Raw genomic sequence first — 27,860 nt, 5'->3', positions numbered from 1 at the left:
CCCAAAGAAAAAGATCCCAAATTATTGTGGTGACTCAAAGTACATAGGAAACCAGAAATAATACTTTAATGAAACACTTAAATCTACAAGCACATTGAGGAAACAAGGAACTGCAGATGTTGTTTTCAAAAAAAGACACAAACTGCTAAAGTAACTCAGCAGGTCAGGCAGCATCTCTGGACAGCATGGATACGTGAAGTTTCAGGTTAGGACTCTTTTTCATTCTGATTGCAGTGGGGCCGGGGAAAAAGCTGGAAGAGATATGGGGGCAGGCCAAAGCCTGGCAAGTGATAGATGGATACAAGTGAGGGAGATTTTGATAGCAGATGGTTGGACAAAGGCCAGAAATAATTAAAGAGTAGTGAATTGTGAAGCCAGAGGAAGGAATGTACGTGGAAGAGGGGAAATACGTCCAGGTTCAGGTGGGGCACGGAAGAGAGGGGGGAAGGAAAGTGCGGGGGGGGGGGGGGGGGGGGGGGGGGGGGGGGGGAGAAGCGTGGAGAGAAGGTTTATTAGTTAACCACAGTTGAACAATTCAAGGCTTATACCATTGGTTTGTAAGCTACTCACGCGGAATATGAGGTGCTGTTCTTCCACTTTGACAATGGAGGAGGCACAGGCAGAAACTTCAGTATGGGAATGAGACAGTTAAAACGGTTAGCAACTGTGAGATCCATTAGGCTTTGACGGACTGTGCAAGCGTTCAGCGAAACGTCTCCAAGTCTACTCTTGGTCTCGCAGATGCAAATGAAGCCACATCGAGAATACCGGATGCAGTAGACGATTAGAGGAGGTGCACCTGAACCTGTCTCACCTGGAAAGACTGCAGAGGTCCCTGGGTGGATGTGACAGAGGAGATATAGGGAGAGGTGTTGCATCTCCGGCGTTTGCAGGGGAAGTACCTGGGAAAGGGAGGATTTCTGGTGGAAAGGAATTAGTGAAACAAGGAGTTGCATAGTGAGTGGTCTCTGTGGAAGGCAGAAAGGGGATGGGAAGATGTGACTGGTGGTCGGATCATATTGGAGGTGGCAAAAACGTCAGAGAACCTGTAATGGGCCTGTCCCACTTACCGGACTTTTTCAGCGACTGCTGGCACCCGTCATAGGTCATTGTAGGCCGCCGAAAATGTTCAAAATGTTGAAAATCCAGCGGCGACCAGAACAAGGTACGATTCTTTGGGCGACTGCTCACGACCATACAGGCTTCACCCTGCGACATGTCGCCGGGGTGTCGCTTGTATGGTCGTAAGTAGTCTCCTCAGTCGCCCAAAGTACCGGCAATCACCGAAAAAGACGTGTAAGTGGGACAGCCCCATTAGTGTGTACTGAAGTGAATAGAAAATAATAAAGACACAAGCTAATTTATGATTTCATGGATTACCAGAAGCAAGAGGAAATTAGCAAATTAATTAAGTGGCCACTAACTCTGAGGAATGAAAAGTTAAAGAATTGAAATCTGTAATTTTGCAACATGCATTCCTGGACTACTAAATGAAGGAGTAATTTGGTAATTTCTCGCACTTAAAACTGCATAAAACATTTGTATGTATGTATTTACCTCAATATGTAGTTTAAGTTCCTGAAGTCTGGAGGGCAGCTAATGTACTGTTATTTAAGAATGGCAGCAAGGACAAGCCATGGGAATTCAGGCTGATGAGCCTGATGTAAGTAGTGGGAAAGTTTTTGGAAGGGATTATGAGGAATCTACAAACATTTTGATAGGCAGGGACTGACCGGATATAGTCAGCATGACTTTGTGGGTTGGAAATCGTGTCTGCGACTTTCTTCTTTGGAGCATTGATTGGAGCAGGGACATGGATACTGTGGACACTCACACTCCTTTTCTCACAGCAGAGGTTTCTAAAATAAGATTCTTCAAATCAACTATCCTTCTTGAAATCTTCATCTAATTTCCTTCCTTTTCAACTCCACCACCACCCTCAGATATCATTTTTTTCTTTGCTACCCCCTGACTTTGATTCTGATGAAGGATGTTAAAGGAACTGTTCAGGAACTGATTGACTGAACATTTTTATTAATGTTTTATGGGACTTTTATGGATTATTTCACATATCTAATGATTACAATCTTTGGCAAGTGTCTGGTGCCAGCATTTGCTGCTTGCATTTCACCCTTTACCTCAAATTTCATAGAAACAAACAGAATCAACACAGGTGTGTTCTTTTTATTCCTTTGTTGTAGGACTGACACCCAGTTGAATCAAAGTTAGCTATTCCAATTTCACAACAACAATTTGAATTCATTTGGCATCCTTAAAAAAGCAAATGTTCCCAAGGCAACTTCATGACTAAACTAAAGAATGGATCTAGTTCCATGTTCAAAATCTCCTTCATCAAGCTTGCCTTGACTTCAAATGAAAGCATGGGCTAATAATGGTGAAGACAATTTTTATAGCATCAGCAAGTGCTTTAAGATCCCTTGGGGGGGGGGGGGGGGGGGTTCATATGGCGCCATCTGGTGGTTGAGCCATTTATAGTTCAAACCCTCATCAGTAGAGCTGGGACGGTCAAGTGACTGAGTTTGGCGGCAGTTTGTGAGTGAAGATCGGCATCAGTCAACGGGTGTGTCCTACAGCAGCAGCAGCAGGGACCTTGTTTCAGCTCTCACTTAACCCTCGTGTGTTTAACAGTTGTATTTGTCAATAAAGATAGTTTTATTCACAACGCGTGAATTACTACAGTGTACATAACTGTAAATATAAAGAAAAATAACTGAAAAATTAAAAAAGTAAGCCAATTAAAACCCATAAAAGCAAATAGAAATAATTATTTAAATGCCTGTAGAAACTGGATTTGAGATCCCTAACTTCTATAACAAGTTTTAAACTGATTCAGTGACTCAACCAGAAATGTCAACTATCCCTTCTCCACATATGCTGCCTGATCCGCTGAGTTCCTCTAGCAGCTATTTTTTTGCGAAAGATTTCAACATGTCTCCGGTTCAATGCTTCAGAAAATTGGTTACTGGCTCATATATTCCTTTGCCAATACTGCTGCTGCAAGTGATTCATGAAAAGCAACCCATAAGCAGCTCATGATTCTCCAGTAGCAAAAGGTAATTATATGTTAGCCCTTCTGCATTAGACATTAGATTTTATGTGTTTACAGTGTTTTGAGAATTTTGCATTTTTCAGGAAATACAGAGATATTGTAACAAGACTTTTAATAAACTGAAGAAGGGATTACCTCATAAGCAATGTGAGTAGACATCCCAAGAAGCAATGTGATGGAATATGTCTCGTCTTTGCGTTCTTGGCTACTTCTTTGCATACAGTTTTAGTGGTAACAAATGAAGTATAGAAAAGATAATTTGACCATAATTATGGAAATTGTTCCTGATATATGAGTGAGAATATCTATCCACTTTGGAGTTTCCTCACCCCTGTGCTCCTTCTTGTCTTCTGCATGAGCGTAGTGGCTCCCTCGGTTGCTCATCCTCAGGTATTGGCTGTCTTCCATTTACCAAATCATACAGCATGCATTATACTACAATTAAAGATCTTGGCATAGATCTTGTACCCCAAGGCCAACCAAGGTCTTTAGACAATACTGGCTACTAAAAACTTTGGGCAGTGTGGACTTCCCATGGCAAATCTGGGGGAGCTGCCAAGAAATATGGCATTGACTACAATAAGAGTCTTCTCATGATCCATGGCAATCAGCAGTCTTATTAATGAACAGATCCCGGTATTTCAAGACAATTGTTATGATAACATTCATTCAGTCTGCACAATGGAAGTGGCGGCGCCTCGCAGCAGCGGCCTCTGCAGTCTGTCCGTCTTTTTTTCTTTTTGTACTGTTAAGTGCATGTTTTGGTTGTAGTTTATATATTATTTTTAGCTGCGGGGGCTGGGGGAAACTTTTAAATCTCTGCCCTGTACGGGGGACCTGACCTCTTCCCTGGCTGGTCTCCATTGTCGTTGGGGCCGAGCACCGTGGAGCGGCCTCCAACCGGAACGACCTGGGGGCTGCAGTCGCGGAGGCTGCGGACTCACCATCGTGGAGCTGGCCGGCTGCGGACCGGGAGGAGCTGTGGTGGCGCGCGGCTGCGACTCGACTTCGGAGCTTCGGAGGCTCCAGCCGCAGGCCCGGTGGTCGGTAACATCGGGAGCTCGTGGGTCCCTGGTGGGAGACCGCTTTTTGGAGCTCCGGCAACGGCAACTTCTCCCGCCCAAATTGCAGGGTTGAAAACGACCCGGAGCGGGGCCTTACATCGCCCGGCGCGGCTTTAACGGCCGCGGGACTTACCATTGCTCGCCCACCCTGGCTCCAACATCAAGACCCAGAGCAGGGCCTTACATCGCCCGGCGCGGCCTTAAGGGCCGCGGGACTTGCCATCACCCGCCGGGGGCTTTAACATCGGAAGAAGAATAAAGAACAGGGGAGAGACAAGACTTTGCCTTCCATCACAGTGTGGAGGTGTTTGGAGATTCACTGTGATGGATGTTTATGTAAATTGTGTTAATTGTGTGTCTTGGTTTTTTTCTTGTTTGTATGACTGCAGAAACGTAATTTTGTTTGAACTTAGGTTCAAATGACAATAAACGTTATTCTATTCTATTATATTCTATTAACAACACCCAGAAGCAGAAAGGTCACATTTGCTTCATGCATATCAATGTAAATAAAATTATTTATCCATAAGTACATAGTTTGGCATTCCTTCCTGGCATCCTTTCTAATGTTCTGTTGAGCAGCAAATTGATAAATATGGCAGTGACTAGCAGTGGCCACCTGGAATGATTCTAAGGCCATGATATTGTGGACTACATGACTTAGGAGCAGGAACGTGCCGTGAGTAATTACTCAGGGTAGGCAGTCAGTCGGCTTTAAAAAAAAAATCTTAAACCGTGCCTGCGCAGATTGTTCTCCTCTCCGTAAAAATAAAAAATAATAATAAAGAAAGTAACAATTCAATTTGCCCAAGGCTTCCAAATCTCCTTCATTCTGAATTACTGAATGGGTGGGGGGTGGGGGGTGGAGGGTGCCAGGTGGATAGATGGTGGGAAAAACGGGAACACACCAGGACAAGTTGAATCAGTTGTGATCTTATTGAATGACAATAATGAATAAATGAATGAATAAGTTTATACTAATACTAATTCAAGGGACCAATTGGGGGGAGAGCTCCTTTCACAGCGTGTGGAGAGTCTGACCAGGGGTAAAGTTGAGGGGAGGGCAGGAGCATTGAGAAGGAGGGGGTCGAGGATCATGCCAGTAACCCACTCACTCACCGCTGCCGCGGCGCTCCGGGCACGGAGCCACCGCATTGCGGCCGGGGAGGTAAGCAGGTCACTCTGTGCATCGGATCACCACAGATACTCCTGCAGTGGCCCTTCCAACATGCAATATCTAACTTGAAATCTCCAGCAATTAAGTCCTGCCACCATTTAAATAACTTTCCACTGACTGAATAGCTCAATTGACAACTACTGAAATAGGTACTCCCTGCTAACTAATGCACACTCTGTGGACTCTTTAGGTGTTTGAGCAGTCTCACTCAGTTTTAGAGCTGTTTGTGTGGTGTCCAATGCTGTCAAAATATCCATTTAAATAACAAGTAATGTGAGAATGCAGTTCACTGTGCTCCTAGTTTTCATGTAACTGGAGCTTTTGCTCCGTAATCCAAATCATAACCCTAAGGCATTTCACAAGGACCAATATTATTGGAAGTATGTTTAATGCTGGGAAAATGTGCCAATGTCAATAGAAATCAGAATGCTGGTATAATTTTGCAATTGGTGCAACTTCACCTGAAAATAATGTCCAACACAATTTAGTCCAAGTAAAGGCAATCACGAATTGCTTGCCAATGAAAAGGACAGTGCTGTGCCATTTAATTTCTGGGAAAATTAAACCAAAATAAAAGAATTTAACAAAAACATACCTTGTTCTTTACCTACTTAAGCCTAAACCTAAAATTGCCATTGAAATTAATGGTGTTTTAGATCCTACTCCAGGTCAGATTGATGCATAATCCACAACGGGATAAACATGGGAAATGAGGCAGGATCCTAGCAAGGTTGAAGTTGGACTCCATGTGGAGTTCAGCAGGGAGTGAACTGTCGGATTTGTTTCTCCAACTCCATCATTAAGCCCTAGATTCACAGTATGTGCACATAACTCGAGGACCTATTTCAATGGTAGATTATGGGCAGTTCCCTTCAGAATAACAAGTTACTACCAGCAAGATTTGGCCCACTGAAATTTACCGAGCATGCAATGGATTTTTTTTTCTCATTCTCCCTTTCATACCTTAAATCTGTGGCTCCTTATTACTTACCTCTGTACTAGGTTTAATAGATCCTTCCTATTTACCCTGTCTCCAGAGAAAAATCCAGCTATTTTCTGCAGCCCTAGACACATCCTTGTAAATTCCCTCTGACTACAGATGCTGGAATCTTGAGGAAAAAATACAAACTGCTGGAGGAACTCAGTGGGTCAGACAGCATCTGTGGAGGGATATGGACAGACGACATTCTCTAGCTCTATCATATCTTTTCCTAAAATGTGGTGACCAAAATTACGCCCAGCAAACCAGCTGTGGTCTAACAGGTGACATATCCAATTTCTGGTTGGCTTCCCTTCTGTTATGTTCTACATGTCAGCCAATAAAGGAAAGCACTATTATTGCTTCTCAACCACCTCCCAACACTTTCACCTTTAGCAATCTGTGAAAATGCACTTCACAGTCCCTCCGTTACTATAAACTTCCCAACATTGTCTTCAGTAAGCATTGAATTCACCAAATTAGGTAACTAACTTACCAACACCCTCCCCCACCCCACCCCCACCCCCCCCCGATCTCCCTTCCTTGTGCCATATTTGTTAGCGCACATATTCCTCCCTCTCCCTCCATCTCCTTCCACCTACATGCCTTCCTCAGGCTTCACACTTCATGCTCTTCTATATCCCATCCCATCTTACATCTCCAACTACATTCTATCTCTGTACTGCCCAATCCCCTGACATCAGTCTGAAGAAGGGTCCCGACCTGAAACGTCACCCATTCCTTCTCTCCAGAGATGCTGCCTGTCGCGCTGAGTTACTCTAGCATTTTGTGTCTAGCATCTTACTACCTTCTGTCTTTTCATCTCTGGCCTTTGTCCTACCATCTGCCAATCAAAACCCCCCTCACCTATATTCACCTATCACTTACCGGGCTTTATCGTGCCCCAGCTCTCTTCCAATTTTCTCCCCCTACTACAATTAGTCCAAAGAAGGGTCCCAAAATGTAATCTATCCATGTTCTCCAGAGCTCCTGCCTAAATGCTGAGTTATTCCACTACTCCGTGTGTTTCTTTGTAAACCAGCATCTGAAGTTCCTTGTGTTTACCTTCATTATGTTGGTTGCTTTCCTGAAGCAGCATGAACTGTAGATGGATTGTGGGCTGTGTGATGGATTGGGCTACATCTACAACACTGCAATTTCTTGCAGACTTGAGGAGAGCTGATGCCTAAAGCCCCTGTCCCACTTATGTGTCCTTGGCACGCTAATTACACGACCTCGTGGTCGCGTTGAGGCGCGACGGGCACGCACATCCGTCTGCACATCCGTCTGCAGCGCGTGACGTCATTTGAAGATGGACGTAAAATGCAGGAGTAAATCAGCGGGCCCGGCAGCATCTCTGGAGAGAAGCAATGGGTGATGTTTCGGGTCGAGACCCTTCTTCAGTCTCAAAGAAGGGTCTCGACCCTAAACGTCACCCATTGCTTCTCTCCAGAGATGCTGCCGGTCCCGCTGAGTTACTCCAGCATTTTGTGTCCATCTTCAATTTTCTTGGCCCCGCCCTGGGAGTAGAAGTGGGGGCGGATCCGGACCGCAACGGCTGTGAGCTCCAGGTCGAGTTTGCCGATCGTTTGCCTGCTTCTGCTGCTGTTGGAGGCGAGACGTTGCGTCCCGACAGGGTCTTGGGCCTGTCCTACTTTGGCTGTCAGTTACTCGACAGGCCGTTGGCGCGCGAAGGTTTCGTTCGCTACAAAAATTTCGGAGCCCCGCGCGATGTCGCGCACAACTACATACCCCTCCGCGCTTCTCAGTGGGACCGGCCCCGCGTGGCCACACGATGCCCGTGCGCCTCAACGCGACCACGAGGTCGCGTAATTTGCGTGCCAAGGACACGTAAGTGGGACAGGCCCTTAAGCAAACTGTGATGCAACCCAATAGTATGCTTTCGACTGTGCATCTGTAGAAGTGCAGGAGTTGTTATAGACATGCCGAAGTTCATTAGTCTCCCGACTCTAATTGTTGGTTATATTTTCTCCTAAAAACTAAAAAACGAATTTGAAGATATATACTTGCATTGGAGGTAGGTCCGAAAAAGTTAACTGGACTGATTGTTGGAATGAAGATGTGAGGAACAATTGAGCAGATTGGGTTCAGACACTCATCAAGGCACTGATTGAGTTTCGAAGAATGGGAGCAAAGAACAAACTGCTGAGGAACTCAGTGGGACAGGCAGCATCCATTAGGGAAATGAACAGATGATATTTCGGATCAGGACTCTTCTGCAGACTGATGTAGAGTGGGATAGATGGTAGAAAAAAGTGATGGGAAAGGTGGGGAAGAGCTGCCAAGTGCTAGATATAGCAATGTTACAAAATTTTGAGATTTTAAAAATCAAGTCTGCAATTTATCCCATCAGATAAAGCATAAAAAGAACTTTAATTTGACACCTAATTCACTTTCATATCTCAAGTATTTAAAAAGTTATGGCCATTTTCATACTCTGAAATTAGCATCTTGTTCCCCATTGATTTTCTATGGACATAACAAAAAAGCTGTGATCGTGGACAGTCAAAAGCCCATACCTTTCTTAAAAATTAAGAGAACTGAATGAAATTTTCAGTTATCATAGATTGAAGCATTCTGAAAAATATAAAATAATCTTACTTGGATGACCTGAAATTAAAGCATATAATTAGTTAGTTACCCAATTGTAGCTAATTCCCAACTTCAATTACTAGATCTAAACATCTATCCATTTCTTAATAAATGATTAACATTTTTAAATAGCCTAAGTTTCCAAATAATATTCACAAATAATTCACAATAAAAAATGATTTTTAAATCTCATTTACATTCATTTATAGGCCAATTGGAAGGAATTTAGTGTTCAATTGCTGTAAATTAATGTCCATTTAAATCAGCTTTCCAGTGGGATCCTGTGAACGCGCTGGTTTAGAACGTTCACATTGCGGTAGATTTGTGCCCTCAAATGCACAGAAAAATACTGCGGGATTTAATGGGCCCCAAATTAGCTACTCGCAACATTAAACTTTGTATAAAGGGATCTTAAGAAGCCCTTTTTAACTTAAAAATAAACAGCCTACCTTCCGTTTTCCCCTGTATGAGATCTGGCCCGTTGTCGGCGATCGCGGGTTTAGAGGTTAATTTTTAACCTACTATAATAATTAAATAATGCCCTTAAAACTAATAATAGCTCAAGCGACGGAATCTTCCAGCGATTTTTCGTTAATAATTAACTAGGCTGAAAAACCTCGATTTGAACAGCCTAGGGAAAATCGCGTTTTAAACCCGCCCCCCTCTAAACGGTGCCAAAATCGCGCACACGGGCTGGGACAGATTTTCAGCGACCTTCAGGTGCGTTTTGCAACATACCTAATTGATAGATCTATGTGAGGAAGGGTTAATGGGCAGATGAGTCAGGTAGAGGAAAGAAAGGTGGATAGGGAAAAAACAAAAAGGTGTGAATGATGGAATGTGATAAGGAAAGGAGGTGGGGGGTGAAATGCAGAACCAGAGGGAGGGATGGTGAGTAGAAAGAAATGAAAGGGAGGTAAAAAATATGGTACCTGGGTTAGGGAGGAGTGGGAAATTAGAGAATGAATGAGGAGGAAGAGGAGGGATGAGGAAAGAAACTAGGTAAGAGGAGTAGGGGTAGTTTGAAAAAAGGTGTATGTATACAGGAGGAGGAGGAAAGCTGGGTGGATGAGAAAGGGGGGTGGGGAGGGGCGGGTACCAGCATTTGGATAATTCAATGTTAATGCTATAGGGTTCTAGGCTACCCTAACATAAAAGGTGGAGCTGTTTATCGCATTTGCATGTGACCTCACTCAGAGAGTGGAGTTCAAAGACAGACAGATCGATATGGGAAATGGAAATAAAACAGCTAGCAACTGGGAGCTCTAGCTGGCCTGGCAGATAGTCCAAAGAAGGGTCCCGATCCGAAACTTCGTCTTTTCCATCTCTTTCCACAGATGCTGCCAGAGCCATTGAGTTCCTCCAGCAGTTGTTTTTTTATTCAAGATTCCAGCAAATATCGCCTCTTGTGCCTCCATTTAGAAGAATAGGAGGTGACTTTATTGAAAAATAATGGTTCTCCGTGGGCTTAATATAATAGATCCTGAGATGATGATTCCCCTCCGTGGAGTATCTAAAGCCAGAGGATAAATTCAGGATAAATCGTGATTATAAGTGATAGGAGTAGAATTAGGCCATTTGGCCCATCAAGTCTACCCTGCCATTCAATCATGGCTGATCTATCTCTCCCTTCCAACCCGATTCTCCTGCCTTTTCCCCATCTGACACCCGTACTAATCAAGAATTCATCTATCTCTGCTTAAATATATCCACTAACTTTGCCTCCACAGCCTTTTGTGACAAATAATTCCACAGATTCACCACCCTCTGACTAAAGAAATTCTTCCTCAAATCCTTCCTAAAATAACTTCCTTTAAGTCTGAGGCTATGACCTCTCGTCCTAGACTCTCCCACTAGTGGAAACATCCTCTCCACATCCACGCTATCCAAGCCTTTCACTATTCTGTAAGTTTCATTGAAGTCCCCCGTCATTCTTCTAATCTCCAGCGAATATAGGCCCACTGTCGTCAAACGCTCATCATATGTTAATATGATGGAAATTAGCAGAGATGAGGGAGAATTTCTTCTCTCAGATGTCTTGAATCTTTGGAATTCTCTATTCTCCAATATATTCAAGTCTGAGATAGAGAGAATTTTATTCTCCAGGAGAATCAAGGAGGACAGAAGAAACAAGGGGTTGAGGCCTAGATCAAATCGGCCGTATTTTATTAAACGGTGGAGAAAACTGAAGAGATAACCTGGTCTGCTCCTTTGTCACTTACTCCACCCATCTGGCAATCACCCCTCGCATCTGTAACTATGGGCCAGGTTTTGACCCATCCCCATCTCTGTTTTCCAGTTCCCCCCCCCATACTTCATCAGTCTGAAGATAAGGTGAACCGGTGGATGTGGTATACTTGGACTTCCAAAAGGCTTTTGACAAGGTGCCACATAAGAGACTATTGCTAAAAATAAAAAATTATGGGATTGGGGGTAATATATTAGCATGGGTAGAGGATTGGCTAACAAATAGGAAGCAGAGAGTGGGGATAAATGGTTCATACTCGGGATGGCAACCGGTAACTAGCGGGGTTCCGCAAGGGTCGGTGCTGGGACCCCAGTTGTTCACAATTTATATAAATGATTTGGAGGAGGGAACCAAGTGTAATATATCAAAATTTGCGGACGATACAAAAATGGGAGGAAAAGTAGGGGATGAGGAGGATAGGAAGAGTCTGCAAAAGGATATAGATAAGCTAGGTGAGTGGGCAACAACTTGGCAGATGAAATTTAATACTAATAAATGTGAAGTCATTCACTTTGGGAAAAAAAATGATAGGGCAAGTTATTTTCTAAATGAGGAGGAGCTGCGTTGTAATGCAACGCAAAGGGATCTAGGGGTATTAGTACATGAATCACTAAAAGTTAGTATGCAGGTGCAGCAAGCAATCAGGAAGGCCAATGGAGTTTTGGCCTTTATTGCTAGGGGGATTGAGTATAAAAACACGGAGGTCTTGCTGCAGCTGTACACAGTATTAGTGAGACCACATTTGGAATACTGTGTACAGTTCTGGGGTCCATACTTAAGAAAGGATGTACTAGCCCTGGAGGCAGTGCAGCGAAGGTTTACAAGATTAATTCCTGCAATGAGGGGATTGACATATGAGGAAAGGTTAAGTAGGCTGGAACTCTACTCTTTGGAGTTTAGAAGAATGAGAGGCGATCTCATTGAAACATATAAGATCGTGAGGGGCCTTGATCGGGTGGATGCACCGAGGATGTTCCCAATGATCGGGGAAACTAGAACTAGGGGACATAGTTGCAGAATAAGGGGGGGCTCTTTTAAAACTGAGATGAGGAAGAACTTCTTCACCCAGAGGGTGGTTAATTTATGGAATTCACTGCCCCAGGGAGCAGTGGAAGCAGAAACTTTAAATATATTTAAGACTAAAATAGATGGTTTTTTAGCTGCCAAGGGGATAAGGGGCTACGGGGAGAGGGCAGGGATATGGACCTAGGTATGGTTAGTATAGTAAGACCTGAGTGATCTCCTGGACAAGTGTCGATCGCCTGGATTGGGGTCGGAGAGGAATTTCCCGGATTTTTTTTCCCGAATTGGACCTGGGTTTTTATCCGGTTTTTTGCCTCCCCCAGGAGATCACGAGGTTCTTGGGGTGGAGAGGGGTGATAGCGGTATAAAGGGGAGGGTAGTGTCTTGTGTTCTGTGTCTTGTGTCTACTGTTTGTGGGTAAGTGTGTCTGTTTAGTGTTCAGCCATGAGCGAATGGCGGTGCGGGCTCGACGGACCTGGTGGTCTACTCTCGCACCTACTTTCTATGTTTCTATGTAAGGTCTTGATGTCATCTGCCTGTTCACTCTACAGTTGCTTCCTGCCCTGCAGCTTGTTTTTTCCTCAAGATTCAGCATCTGCAGTCTCTTGTGTTGCCATTTGGCTGACTCCTGCTTTTTCTTATGTTCTAGTGGGTCAGCTGTCCTGCTCTCTTACTGTATGTGCACCTGAAATCCAAAGGTTGACAATGCAGCATTGCGGGCAAGAAGTAGTGAATTAAGATGGGAACAATTAACTTGGCTGATGTTGTTTTGACATTGGTAAAGAACTCCAAAATGGATTGTTTAAGAGGAAGAGCAGTAAAAGGCATACGCAGGATTACGTGTAGAGGGCGGGCAGTCTGGTCTGTGTGATGGACTAGGTATTCGATATATTTCTGCAATTCCTTGTGGTCTTGGGCAGAACTGTTCCCAAACCAAGCTGTGATGCAACCTGATAGTATGCTTTCCATGGTACATCTGAAGAAGAGTATGCATTGTTGGAGACATGCCAAAGTTCCTTAGTCTCCTGAGAGGAGAGTTGTTGATGTGCTTTTTGACCGTAGTTTCTATGTGATTGGTCCAGGACAGATTGTTAGTAAGATTTATGCCTAGAAACTCGAAGCTCTCAATCACTTCGGCTCCATTGATGATGATTGGGAGATCTCAGGATGATGGCAAATGGAAATCAAATAAATAACGTATATTAACACAGGGAGCATCAAAAGAAACACACGTTTGGAAAGCAAAGATGAAACCACCACCATGAGTTAGTTTTCTCTCATCTACAAATTATAAATTGGATAGAATAGTCGAGGACTGTTTATGAAACAGAAAATACAAATTATTGTGTTCAGTTTTGGTCACCCTGCTGTAGGAAGAATGTTGTTAAGCTGGAAAGAATGCAGAAAAGATTTACAAGGATGTTGCCAGGATTTGAGGGCCTGACCTATATGGAGAAGTTGGGAAAACTGGGACTTTATTCCTTAGAGCGCAGGAGGCTTATAGAGATGTATGGATCATAAGGGGAATTGATTTAGTAAAAGATTGAATAACAGAAGAGATAGTTTGAAGGTGAAAGGGGAAAGATTTAATAGGAACCTGAGGGGCAATGTTTTCAAGGTGGTGGGTATCTGGAATGAGCTGCCAGAGGAGGCAGTTGAGGCTCGTACTATAGCAACTTTTAAACGATATTTGGGCAGATACATGGGTAGAACATTGAACAATATTGTTCAGGAATGTTTATATTGGCCCACAATGTTTGCGCTGCACATGACACCAAGTTAAACTGATCTCATCTGTCTGTACTACTGTGCTACTCCTTGCACTTCCATGTGCATATCTAAAAGCCTCTTAACACCACTATTTATTTGCCTGGACCACTTCACCAGGCAATGCATTCTAGGCCCCCACTACACTGTATTAAATAATTGCCCGGCACATCTCCATTAAAATTTCCCCGTGTCATCTTATAGCTATGCCCTCTAGTGTTGGACATTTCCACACTGGAAAGAGGTTCTGACTGTCTACCCTATCTATATCTCTCATAGTTTTATATACTTTTATCATGTGTCCTCTCAATCTCCAAGATTCCAGTAAGAACAATCCATTTAACCAACCCCTCACCATAGCTGAACCCCTCTAATCCAAGCATCATTCTGGGAAAACTCCTCTGCATCTTCTCCAAAGCCTCCACATCTATCCTGTATTGGGGCTACCAAAACTGCCCAACCCCATCTACTTGTGCTGCCACCTTCAGTGAGCTATGAACTTGGACTCCAAGATCCCTCTGCATATTAATGCGGTTAAGGGTCTTGCCAGTAGCTGTATACTCTCCCAAATACATTCCACCTCCCAAAGTGCAACATCTCACACTTGCTCGGATTAAATTCCATCTGCCATTTCTCTGCTCATTTGTGCAACAGATCTATATCCCACTGTATCTTCTGAAAGCCTTCCTCATTGTCTGCAACTACTCTAACTTAGGGGTCATCAGCAAACTCACTCTGCTGGACCTCTGTTGTTTGTGACATATATAAAGAACTTGGACGTAAATGTAGATGGGTTGATGAGTAAATTGCTGAGATCCCTGTGGAACTCCACTGGTCACAAACCTCCAACTAGAATATCGTCCTTCCACCACAATCATCTGTCTTCTATGAATGAGCCCGTTCTGAATCCATACGACCAAGTCACCGTGACTCCCGTGCATCGTAATCTTCTGGATTAGCCTACCATGAAGGACTTTATCAATAGCCATACTAAAATCCACGTATACAATATTCACCACCCTACCATCATCAATCTCCTTCGTTACCTCTTGAAAAAACTCAATCAAGTTAGTAAGACACGATTTGCCACATACAAAGCCATGCTAGCTATTTCTAATTGACAAATTCTCGGCCAAATAGATGAGGAATCATCTCCAATCGGTTCTCTACCACTTATATGAGACTCATCGGCCTATGGTCCCCTGGGTTCTCTCAACTTCCCTTCTTAAACAAAGGAACACCATTGACCACTCTCCAGCCCTCCAGGACCTCGTCTGTGGCTACAGAAGAAAAAAAGATCCTTGTCAAATTTCCTCTCTTGACTCCCTTAATAATCTGGGATAGATCCCATCAGGCCCTTGGGACATCCACCTTAATGTTCATCAAGAGCATCAGCACCACCTCCTTCTCGACCTCAAACGGCCCTAGCATATTTGCATTCTCTAAACTGATCTCGCTGACCTCCAAGATCTTCTCCTCAGTGAATCCATTGGAATAATTGTGCTTGGAAGGTCTAAGGCTTGAAATAAGATTTCAAAATATAAATAGACTTATTGATTTTTAAATAAACTATTTTTGTGATAGAGAGAATGCCAGATGAAATGATCAGCTCAAGTGTTAGTGTTTAAAAAACGGTGCAAACACTCACACAATAGTGTTTGAATGCAGATAATAATAAATAGCGCATAAATAAAGTGAGCATTCAGTTCATAAGATACAGTCTGAAAAGGATGCAGGCTTCTTCAGAGTTTTAACAGAATAGCAATAGGCACCAAATAACACAGGTTTGCAGCATCCTTCATGGAGACACTTCCAATCTCCAGGATGGACAGAATTCAAACACAAGATACGATTTAATTTCAAATTCTTTAATGGAATATGTCATTACTAGCAAGACCAGCACTTATTGCTCATCCCCAATTGCCTATCAACTGAGTATCTTATTGGGCTAGTTCAGCCAAAAGCTAAGAGTTAATCACATGATTGCAAGTCTCGTGTCAGATGTATGGAAACAGTAAAGACAAGAGATTTCTATCTCCAAAGCACAAAACTTAACCAACTGACTTTTTTGATTACTACTACTACTATTCATTTTTAATCTAGATATTTAATGAACAGTTTAAATTCCATAGCTGCTATATGAACTCATATATCCAAAATAATAATCCACATTACTAGGCCATTACTGATATAATATTACCACTATCACACTGCACCAATAGGTGAAGTATTTCTTATAAGGGTTATCACTGCATCAGTCACAGATCTTTGCTTCGTGATTAGTTTAATTGAACTTGTTATATTCCCTCCATGTTTTTTAAACAGTATACTCTTTTTTTTCTGTTAGATCCTTACAATAACTGCAGAGGCAAGGTACATACAGCTTGTTAACAAGAAGTCAGAAACTGCAGATGTGGAATTGCTTTGTGTCCCTAATGCATTTCTCCGATCATGTGGGATACTTTGACAATGATGCCGGCCAAATGGAAAAAGCTTCAGTTCCCAAGGGTTCACAAATTGATCTCAGCATTTCTGAACTGTAGTTTTGTAAACTAAGGCTGTCTTTATAACAAGAGTCACTTTTACCACAGGCATTCATTACACAAACATTTGTGTCTGATATTATGGAAATCATGCTATATATTTGTGGTTTGTGCACATTCCTAGGTGGTGATGTCTTTCTATTTCTCAGTGGGTGTTGGGATAAATGTGACTGTGGACTGTGTGCATGTCTAAAGAGGTTGAAACATAATGCCTGCCTGTCAAAGTGAGTCCTACTGTGAACTTTGCAATCAAATAGAACCTAATATTTCCAGTGAGCAAAGAAAATACAAAGTCAAAAGGCTGCCAACGCTAGGCGCATAAAATGGTTTACAAAGCTCAGCAAGTCTATTTTTTATTAATGCTGCAAGCTTTGCAATCTTTGAACTGAATGAATACAAATACACATTACAATATTTCCCATGTTGTCCTTTCTTCCATACTTTGAATGTGAATCTAGTCTCTTTTGTCTTCACAGAGAAGTTATTTAATAATATCAGAAGTTATTTTTATATGTTGGATAAAAATTACAAATGGATTGGCTTTTTTTCCCATTCTAAATAGTTTTGATAACATTTATGTAAACCTCTGCTGGTAATTAACTTCATTAGAAGAGCTGATGGAATACCTTCCTTACATCTTCCTGGAAGCTGCCTATATGATAGCTTAATAATTTAGTTTTCTCAAACAAAAAGTGTTACACTATAAGCTGCTTCAGAAAAACTGCCTGACTTGGTTTTCTTTGTCATCCTTTCCATTTCCTACATAACCACAGCACCACAAACATCAACCCACCACAATCACCGCTTTTCCTGAAACTTCAACCATTCATAAAATGGGTCTTCAATCTAAGCAGTTTCCAACTATCACAAACAATATATAAATGTGGCTTGATAACAACATCTATTATTGCAGTACTTACAACCAACTGGCATCACCTTTTACAGGAAAGACATTGGCTGGAGGCACTTGACAAGAACACCATGTGCAGGTTCCCCACCCAATGAGGGGGGAGAGGAAGAACAATGGAAGACCCGGCGTGGGAGGATCGCCGTGAGGGAGGTGGGGGGAGAACAATGGACAATTGGGACACACATACACACAAAGGACAATGGAGACCTGACGTGGGGGAACCACTGGGGGGGGGGGGGGGGGGGGGGGGGGGACAAAAGGGGAGCCGGCGTGCTTTGTAACTTTGTCAGCGCTGCAGGTGGCCGTTATTTGTATTTATTGTGTATGCAAGCAAAGAATTTCACTGTGCCTAGTCACATGTGACAATAAAGTATTCCGATTGCTATTCCTAAATCGCAACCATTCTGACCTCGAGATATATCCTTCATTGTCACTGGATATAATTCTGGAATTCCTTATTTAACTATTGTGTGACTACTATCCACTAATTCAAGAAGAGGGTTTACCAATTATCAATAGACCTTAGATGTTCACATCACGAGTATGAATTAAAAAAGGCATGGTTTTAAACATAAACACTTTACAGTTCAAGATGTACATACAAAGCAAATACACAGAGAAGGAATTGTTGTTCAATTTTAAATAGCATATCAAGATTGTATGCTAAAGCTAAAATTACACTTCCCATTACACCCGGTTTGACAGAAGGTAAAGAACTGCCAGTTCTGAGAAGACAGGATGATGAGATGCCAAACAAGTAAATAGCAAAAAAACAACAAAAAAACTGAGCCAAGCTGTGCCTTGGGTAATGGAATAATCAGAACAAGTTCAGAGTTGTAAGTGCAGGATACTACTGAATGATATTATTCAGAAGCAATTGAAGAATTAAAAATCACATATTTCTTACCATGAAGTCTGGAAAAACAATTTTGAAGTTTTATTTAAACTAATCAAATCTCAAAGCCAGCTAAGATTAATCTGGGGCTCTAATTTGAACAGTCAGCCAATCATAGAATCGCAGTGAGATCCCTGCATTTTAAATGTAACATTAAACGAGCAGGCTAGAAATGAACTGAAAAACATGATGTCTGGTTTGGACATTTTATAGCAAAAATTATAAATGGAATGGCTGAACAGAAATTATGTGCAATTAAATCTATCTTATTAAAGGTAGCTCTTGGCAATTCAATAAAGGCACTTTAAGAAACAAAATCAAGATGGAGCAATGATCATACTAAATTACACACCAAAGTTAAATGTGCAGAATTTTGAGTTGGTTGATCTAATCAAATGTTAAACTCCAAAGAGAAGTTGCTCAAAGGGGCAGTTTGTGTTCTTTCAGGCATGAAGATTCTTTGTCGCACTTTTGCAGTACTGTTTTAAGCCAATCAATCAAATTATTTTCTGCTTTCAAATCAAAAACGTAGAGCACCATACACATGCACAAAGTCATCCACTCTTCAAAAAAAGTTAATGACACTGGAAAATCAGCCAAGAAAAATCATATTCTACTGACAAGCAGTGGAGAAGGATTACACCATTAGAAATAAAATTAATAGAAATCATCAGTCTAAAAAGAAAGTCTCGGAATACTGAGCCAAATCTTTGATCCCCTGACCCCACCCCTCAAACCCCCACTGTCCCAATACAATGAATTCAAGATAAGATACTTCAAATTGTTATTCACTTGTTCAATGTGTCTGAACTCTTGCCGATTAATCCATAGATGAGGAAAAGTGCTCATTTCAGGCATGAATTCTGGGGGACTCGAGAGGTGAAGATGAGGGAGTAAAAAGAGTTAAGGGCCTGTCCCACTTGGGCCGTCATTTACGCGACAGGCCGGTAGTGACTGACGCGCGACGGTCGTGCATGTCATCATGCGGCTGCACAGCCGTCTGGAGTGCGTGACGTCATTTGAAGATGGACACAAAATGCAAGAGTAACTCAGCGGGACCGGCAGCATCTCTGGAGAGAATGAATGGATGATGTTTCAGGTCGAGACTCTTCTTCAGTCTGAAGAAGGGTCTCGACCCGAAACGTCACCCTTTGCTTCTCTCCAGAGATGCTGCCAGTCCCGCTGAGTTACTCGTGCATTTTGTGTCTATCTCCAATCGTCTTGGCCCCGCTCTGGGAGTAGGAGTGGGGGCGGATCCGGATCCGCAATGGCCGTCAGCCCCAGGCCGAGTTCGGCGATCATTTGCCTGCTTCAGCTGTTGTTGGAGGTGAGACGTTGCGCCGCGCCAGGGTCTTGGGCCTGTCCCACTTTGGTCGTCAGTTACGCGACAGGCCAGTGGCGCACGAAGATTTCGTTCAGGACGAAGTCCACACTCCTCCACACCACTCCATGCGCCCGTCCTGCGCTACCCACAAGCTAGCAGGTCGCGTAAATGGTGCGCGAATGACAGCCAAGTGGGACAGGCCCTTAACAGTTGTTGAAGATACTCTGGCTAAAATTGGACAATTAAGAAAGCAGCTACAAAATTGCATTTTTGTTTCAAAAAAGACTTGGAGAATGCATGAATATCAAATAGATACATGATATCCTTCCAATAGTCGTTGCTGAACCCACTTAGGCGATTGTCGTAGTAGGTTGCCGAAAAAGCGGTGACTGGACCCTCCCCCCCACGACAATGTCTACGACAAGCTGTGACAACCTACCACCTAGTCGACGTCAAGCTACGGCAAGCTACCGACAACCGGCGGCCCATTAGGACGTCCACCTACGACCACACCTACAACAACCTACGACCGCACAGGCGACAATCTACGACAACCAAAGTCAACCTATTTTCACCCGCGACAAGCTACGACAAGCAACGATCCTGTCGCCAACAACTGAAGGCAACTGAAAACTATTCAGTCGCCGGTATCTGTTGCCGGTTGACGAAGGTTGACGTAGGTAGTTGCCAATGGAATTCACCGAAGACAACCAACGTCACCTGGTGACAACCTGCGTCATCCTGGCGACAACCTATGACAGCACCTACGACAGGAGAAGACAAGCTACAACAAGCCCACAGAAAAGTTTTGAACATTTCAAAATCCAGCGGCGACCAGAAAAACGGTAGTGGAATGAGATGGAATTGGTTCAGAGCATATGAAGTCAATGCATGAGATTAAAGGTAACTTCTTTCTTTTACTGATTAACTATATAATACTGGAGATCATCCAGGGCACAATGTTGGACACGTTAAAAGCAGTGGAGGAGACAAAGGATATGATAAACGCAGAGGTGGGTGTCTTAAAAAAAAAAGAACCATTTGGCCTTGTCCAACCGCATTGATCCAATGCCAAAGAAAGCACACCAAAGGCTCTACTTCCTCAGAAGACTAAGGAAATTTGGCCGGACTCCAATCCCTCTTACCAATTTCTGCAGATCCACATAGAACGCATCCTAACATGAATTATCATGACTTGATTTAGCAAATACTCTGCCCATGACCACAAGAAATTGCAGAGAGCGTGAATGCAGCTTAGTCCATTACACAAACCGGTTCCCCTCCTTATCAATTCCATCCACAGTGCCTTGAGAAAGTAACTAACATAACCAAGGACCGCTCATACACCAATCATTTCCACCTTTACTCTCTCCTGTCAGAAAGACGATACAAAATCTTGAAAGTACCTACTACCCAGATTCAGGAACAGCTTCTTCTCCATAGTTATTAGACTTCTGAATGGACCTCTTGTAAGCTAAGGGCATTTTAACAAGCTTCTAACCTACCTCGTTTTAGCCCGTACTTTCTTGGTAGCGGTAACACTTTATTCTGGTAATTTTTTTCTTTGCACTACCTGTTATACTTGTGTATGACTTGACTGTACTTTACAGTATTATGGTGTAATTTGACTAGATAATATGCAAGACAACGTTTTTACTTTATCTTGATACATGTGAAAACGATAAACCAATCGCAATATCTATGCTTCTCCATTAAATCTGAAAAATATATAATCCCTATGCTGTCTCTTCCCATTGGCAGAACCTTTTATTCCATTGTTAGTGACTATGTCCCCAGTGCCTGAGAACCTCGGTCCAACTCCATTCTCTCAACTGTTCACCTATTCAGACTTATACATTTGTTATTTCCACTCATCACATCTTAATTAATTATGTTGAATGATTCTTTGCAACTCAGACTAAAACCTATCCATGAACAAACTATAACATCCCCATCCTTTTCTAGTCTGATACCACATCGATTTACCAACAAAATACTAATTTTCACCCCGTCAGTTTGTAAAACTTCATAACCTTCTTCATCTACTTGCCAAACATGTTGTCCAGCAGAGACGGCAGCTGCAGTAATTTTGCCTGCTGTTCTGAAGATAAATGTATATGTAGGGTTGGAAGTAGATCCCTTTAGCATTACCAATTCATTTAAAATAAAGATTATTTTGTTTATTACCTTTAACACATCATGCCTGGTTCATCAATGGGTTCACTATTTGTTTACTCTACTCTTTCATATCTAAAAAGAGATGCTCCATAGAAAACAAAAGTATAAAATTCACACCTTATCTTAAAAGGTTACTGGAATTCTAAACAGAATGCTTAAAGGAACATGTTAAGAATAATGTATTAATATTGCATTTACTGATTGATAAAGACCTGATATCACACTGGCAGCTGGGAATTTAAATTCAATAAGTTAAATAAGTTTGTAATTAAAAACTAGTTGTTAGGAATGGTAATCACAAAACCACTGGGTGGCTGTAAACCCATTTGGTTTACTAATCTCATTCAGGGAAGATCTAGTTCTTACTTAGGTTAGACCATTTTTCCAAAACCACAATAATGTGTTTGGTTCTTAAATGATTTCTGAAATATTCATTTTGAGGGACAATTCGGCTTGGGTAAATAACAGTGGCCTAGCCAGAAATGTATCCATCCCAAGAACACATTGTTTTAAATGGTCAAATGTGCTGACGAAGCAACTCTTCTAATGTAACATTCAACAAAATTGAGTTTTTGTGGAGGACTTCACATCTGCTAACAGAATCAACAGAAATATTTGTGGGGAAATGGTGAGAGCACCACATACTGCTGCTGGAAATATCAATGTCAGTGTGTTCAAACTTCAAACCTATGTGCATGAATCAGTTGCCAATGAAAATGCACATCAAAATGATGTTGACAGGTATAATATAGCCAACAAGTAAATGAGATGGGCAGCACGACAACAAAGGCAATTTGCTCAGTCTTTATTTCCCCACCATATACAAATTGCCCAAATACTACTCAATTTATTTTTAAACAAATGTTATAATCTAAAATTGCCATCCATAGAAATTATTAAAATAAAAGAAGATTACCCGCTAGATCTACTGATATTCAAGCTCTTTATAACCATATAACCATATAACAATTACAGCACGGAAACAGGCCATCTCGACCCTTCTAGTCCGTGCCGAACACGTATTCTCCCCTAGTCCCATCTACCTGCACTCAGACCATGACCCTCCATTCCTTTCCCGTCCATATAACTATCCAATTTATTTTTAAATGATAAAATCGAACCTGCCTCCACCACCTCCACAGGAAGCTCATTCCACACAGCTACCACTCTCTGAGTAAAGAAGTTCCCCCTCATGTTACCTCTAAACTTCTGTCCCTTAATTCTCAAGTCATGTCCTCTTGCTTGAATCTTCCCTACTCTCAGTGGGAAAAGCTTATCCACGTCAACTCTGTCTATCCCTCTCATCATTTTAAAGACCTCTATCAAGTCCCCCTTAACCTTCTGCGCTCCAAAGATTAAAGACCTAACTTGTTCAACCTTTCTCTGTAACTTAGTTGCTGAAACCCAGGCAACATTCTAGTAAATCTCCTCTGTACTCTCTCTATTTTGTTGACATCCTTCCTATAATTAGGCAACCAAAATTGTACACCTTACTCCAGAATTGGCCTCACCAATGCCTTGTACAATTTTAACATTACATCCCAACTTCTATACTCAATGGCTCCTGAACAGTGTTTCTGATCTGTCGGACAGGTGTTTGAGGATTTTTCATTATTATAGAGATAATTCTTCTGTCATGAGCTGTGGAGGTCTTCCTTGGCCTGCCAGTCCTTTTGTGATTAGTAAGCTCACCAGTGCTCCCTTTCTTCTTAATGATGTTCCAAACAGTTGATTTTGGTAAGCCTAAGGTTTGGCTGATGTCTCTAACAGTTTTATTCTTGTTTCTCAGTTTACGGTGGAGAAGATCAGCGAAACTAAGGAATTGAGGAAAATGAGTTGTGATGTCTTGGACTATTTACAAATTACCAAAGAGGAGATATTGGCGGTCTTCAAGCACAGTAAGATGGATAAATCCCCACCACCTGACCAAGTGCATCCTCGAACCTTGGGGAAGCTGGGGAAGAAATTGCAAAGGCCTTTGCTGAGATATTTTCATCATCTTTAGCCACTGGTGAAGTTCCAGAAGACTGGACCATGGCTAATGTTGTATCATTATTTAAGAAGGGCAGCAAGGACAGGCCAGGGAACTACAGACAAGTAAGTCTGACATTGGGGATGGGTAAGTTACTGGCGGGAATTCTGAGAGACAGGATCCAGCAGCACTTGGATAGACAAGGACTGATTAGGGATAGTTAGCACGGAATCATGTTTCATGAATCTGTTGGGAGTTTTTTTTTTTTTAAAAGAGATGACCAAGAGGATTAATGAGAGCAGAACTTTGGAAATTGTCTATATGGAGATACAAGAGATCACAGATGCTGTAAACTTGAGCAAAAAAACAAACTGTTAGAGAAATTCAGCAGGTTAGGCAGCCTCTGTCGAGGGAAATGGAAAAGCAGATTTTCAGGTCAGGACCCTTCTTCAGTCTGAAATATTGCCTGTCCATTTCCCTCCACAGATATTGCCTGACCCGCTGAGTTCTTCCAGTTGGTTTTATGGACTTTAGCATGGCCCTTGACAAGGTTCCTTATGGTAGGTTGCTCTGGAAGGTTAGAGTGTCTTGTCCAGAGAAAGCTAGCTAATTGGATATATAATTAGATTGATGTTACGAAGCAGAGGGTGAGGATGGAAGGTTATTTTTCAGATTGTAAACTACAATTGGTGCTCGGCCCATTGCTGTTCATCATTTTTTTAAAACACCTTGTACAAGACATGGGATGGTAAGTTACCAAATATCATTAAAATAAGAGGTATCATTGACAGTGAGGAGTTATCAAAAATTACAAGGGGTTCTTGACCATTTAGATAAGTGGGCTGAGGATGGCATTCGATTCAGATAAGCAAGAGGGGTTCCATTTTGGAAAGTCAAACCAAGGTTGTACCTTCAGTGCAAAGTATGGACTGGTACGAGTTCAAGAACATAGTTTCCAGAAAGTGGTGTCACGGGTGGTCAGGGTGATGAAGAAGGCATTTGGCATGCTGGCTTTCATCAGTTAGGGATATGAGTAAAGGAGTTATTTTGCAATTCTACAAGATGGTGGTGAAGCTGTACTTGGCGTATAGTGTACAGTTTTAGATACCTGCTTTTGGAAAGACATCATTTAGCTGGATAGAGTCCAAAGAAGTTATATAAGCATGTTGCCAGGACTCGAGGGCATGAGTTATAGTGCAGGGATTGGGCAGGCTAGGATTTTATTCCTTAGGGGCATAGGCAACTGAGGGATAACCTGATCAAGGTGTATAAAAACGTGATGGTCATAGTTAAGGTTAATCATGGTGTTTTCCCCAGGAAGGGGAATCAAAAACAAGAGGGCATAAGTTTAAAATGAGAGAGGATAACTTAAAAGATGTCTGACGGACAATTTCTTCACTAAGAGGATTAGTATGTATATGGGATGAGCTGCCAAAAATGTGGCTGAGGCAGATACAATAACAATATTAAAAACAGGAAAATTATTTTGAAACTTTGCATCTGCAGCCTAATAGATGAAAGAAATCAGAATTTATCATAAGCTATCATTTAAAAAACAAAAGCAAATTTTAGGTAGTTATAGAATTAAATCAACATACCAAGAATTTGGCACGATGAAAACCTCCCTATGAAAATTACATATAGTCCAACTTTTGCGTGCTGACCAAAAGACCTCATCTAAGCTAGTACCATTTTACCACATTTGATCCATATCTCTCTAAACCTTTCCTATTAACGTACCTGTCCAAATATCTTTTAAATTGTGTTATTGGACCTGCTTCAATGACTATCTGGTAGTTAATTCCATATAATCATCACCCTCTTCATAAAGAAGTTGCCTCTCAGGTTCCTATTAAATCTTTCCCCTTTCATCTCAAACATGCCCTCCAGTTTTTGATTCCCCTATACTGGAAAAAAAAATATGCATTCACCCTAATTATTCCCCTTGTGATTTTATAGACATCTATAAGGTCACACCTCAGTCTCCTGCATTGCAAGGAATAAAGTCTTTGCCTGCCGAACACCTCCCCATAACTCAGTCCTGAGAACATCGTCATAAATCTCTGCATTCTGTCCAGCTTAATTTCTTATGTTCTTATATACTGGTTTTATGATCTGATCCAGTATACTTTGCAACAATTGGCAATATAGTAAATGGTGATATTGTTAATCAACAAAAATCCATAATACAGCAAAATAAAATTATTGTAAACATTAATAATTAATATTTTCACAAACAAGCATATTTTTAGAGTACACGGAAAACAGATGCAGTAAGATGATGAAATCATTGCACTAACATTAACTGGTAGCTTTTCTTACCTTAGTGTCCGCAGGTCCCATAGTTTGATCCCATCAGTTACAGCGGTAGTCAGAAAGAGATTATAGAAATCTGAAGGCTGACTACTAAACACTGAGCCCTGAAACAAGAGGAAGGAAGTTAATAATAAGTGATTTACAATGATGATAACTGAAAACTAAATTTAAAAACAAGTGTCCAAATAGCTTGGGAAAAAGTTCTTGAGATTTGAAGGGAAATAAGATTGCTTTCATTAACATTAATCAAGCAATATGCTCTTAACTCAATTTAATGTTCAACTATAATAATTAGGAAGGTGTTACAGGGGAAATTTCTGAAATCGTTTCATAATGTTCAGATTTGCATGAATTCCTTGTTCACATGAAGCTCACAGGGTAAACAGTATACATACAGTAATGATAAGTACAATGACAAGCTCAAACCAGCAGAACGGTGCAAGATTTTAGTACAATCCTAAGTAATACCAAAAAAAGTACAATAATGGAATAACATAGAAAGATAGAAAATAGGTGCAGGAGTAGGCCATTCGGCCCTTCGAGCCTGCACTGCCATTCAATATGATCATGGCTGATCATCCAACTCAGTATCCTTTACCTGCCTTCTCTCCATACCCTCTGATCCATTTAGCCAAAAGGGCCACATCTAAGTCCCTCTTAAATATAGCCAATGAACTGGCCTCACTACCTTCTGTAGCAGAGAGTTCCAGAGATTCACCACTCTCTGTGTGAAAAATGTTTTTCTCATCTCGGTCCCAAAAGATTTCCCCTTTATCCTTAAACTGTGACCCCTTGTCCTGGAATTCCCCAACATCGGGAACAATCTCCCTGCATCTAGCCTGTCCAACCTCTTAAGAATTTTGTAAGTTTCTATAAGATATCCCCTCAATCTTCTAAATTCTAGCGAGTACAAGCCGAGTCTATCCAGTCTTTCTTCATATGATAGTCCTGACATCCCAGGAATCAGTCTGGTGAACCTTCTCTGTACTCCCTCTATGGCAAGAATTTCTTTCCTCAGATTTGGAGACCAAAACTGTATGCAACACTCCAGGTGTGGTCTCACCAAGGCCCTGTACAACTGTAGTAGAACCTCCCTGCTCCTATACTCAAATCCTTTTGCTATGAATGCTAACATACCATTCGCTTTCTTCACTGCCTGCTGCACCTGCATGCCTACTTTCAATGACTGGTGTACCATGACACCCGGGTCTCGTTGCATCTCCCCTTTTCCTAATCGGCCACCATTCAGATAATAGTCTACTTTCCTGTGAGCCCACAACCCTGAGGGACACCATTGCTGAGAGTCAGGGTGAAGGAAATATTATGACCAATTCTAACCAACTGTGGTCTGCCGATCAGCAAGTCCAGAAGCCAGTTGCAAATGTAGGCCTCACAGCAAAGAGACAGAAGTTTAGGAATTAGCTAATTCAATATTATGATGTTAAAGGCTGAGCTTTAGTCAATGAAGAGCATCCTGACATAGGTGATCCTTGTCAAAGTAATTTAGAGCTGAATATAGTGCAAGAGAGTTGACATCCATAGACCCATTTTATCTGCGTGCAAATGCAAGGGGTCCCTAAATTGTCCAGAACACTGGCACAGATATGGGCTATTTACAGTCTTTCAAAGCACTTTATTTTGGTGGCAAGACCCTGGAAACTTTTGAAATCAAGATTGAGAATTTTTTAACTTGGTAAACGCTATGCCAGGAATTCTGAAAAGTGTCACAGCACCAGAGAAGTAGCAGTTGAATATAACAATATTTCTGAGTGATTTTAAAT

The 27,860-nt window shown here is 41.9% G+C and overlaps 1 protein-coding gene across 1 annotated transcript in view; it reads right to left on the bottom strand.

Annotated features, from left to right (window-relative positions):
• The window catches only part of wdr27 (WD repeat domain 27), a 439,332-nt gene that overhangs the window by 294,596 nt on the left and 116,876 nt on the right, over window positions 1–27,860 (bottom strand). The window contains exon 22 of the mRNA XM_033026389.1: window positions 26,086–26,183. Coding sequence (XP_032882280.1) covers window positions 26,086–26,183 — 98 coding nt within the window. The remainder of the gene's footprint in view (window positions 1–26,085; window positions 26,184–27,860) is intronic.

Source organism: Amblyraja radiata, chromosome 8 (genome assembly GCF_010909765.2).
Source record: "Amblyraja radiata isolate CabotCenter1 chromosome 8, sAmbRad1.1.pri, whole genome shotgun sequence".
Lineage (NCBI taxonomy): Eukaryota > Metazoa > Chordata > Chondrichthyes > Rajiformes > Rajidae > Amblyraja > Amblyraja radiata.
The sequence above is the reverse complement of the archived record's forward strand: the minus strand, read 5'-3'. Positions and strand labels throughout refer to the sequence as shown.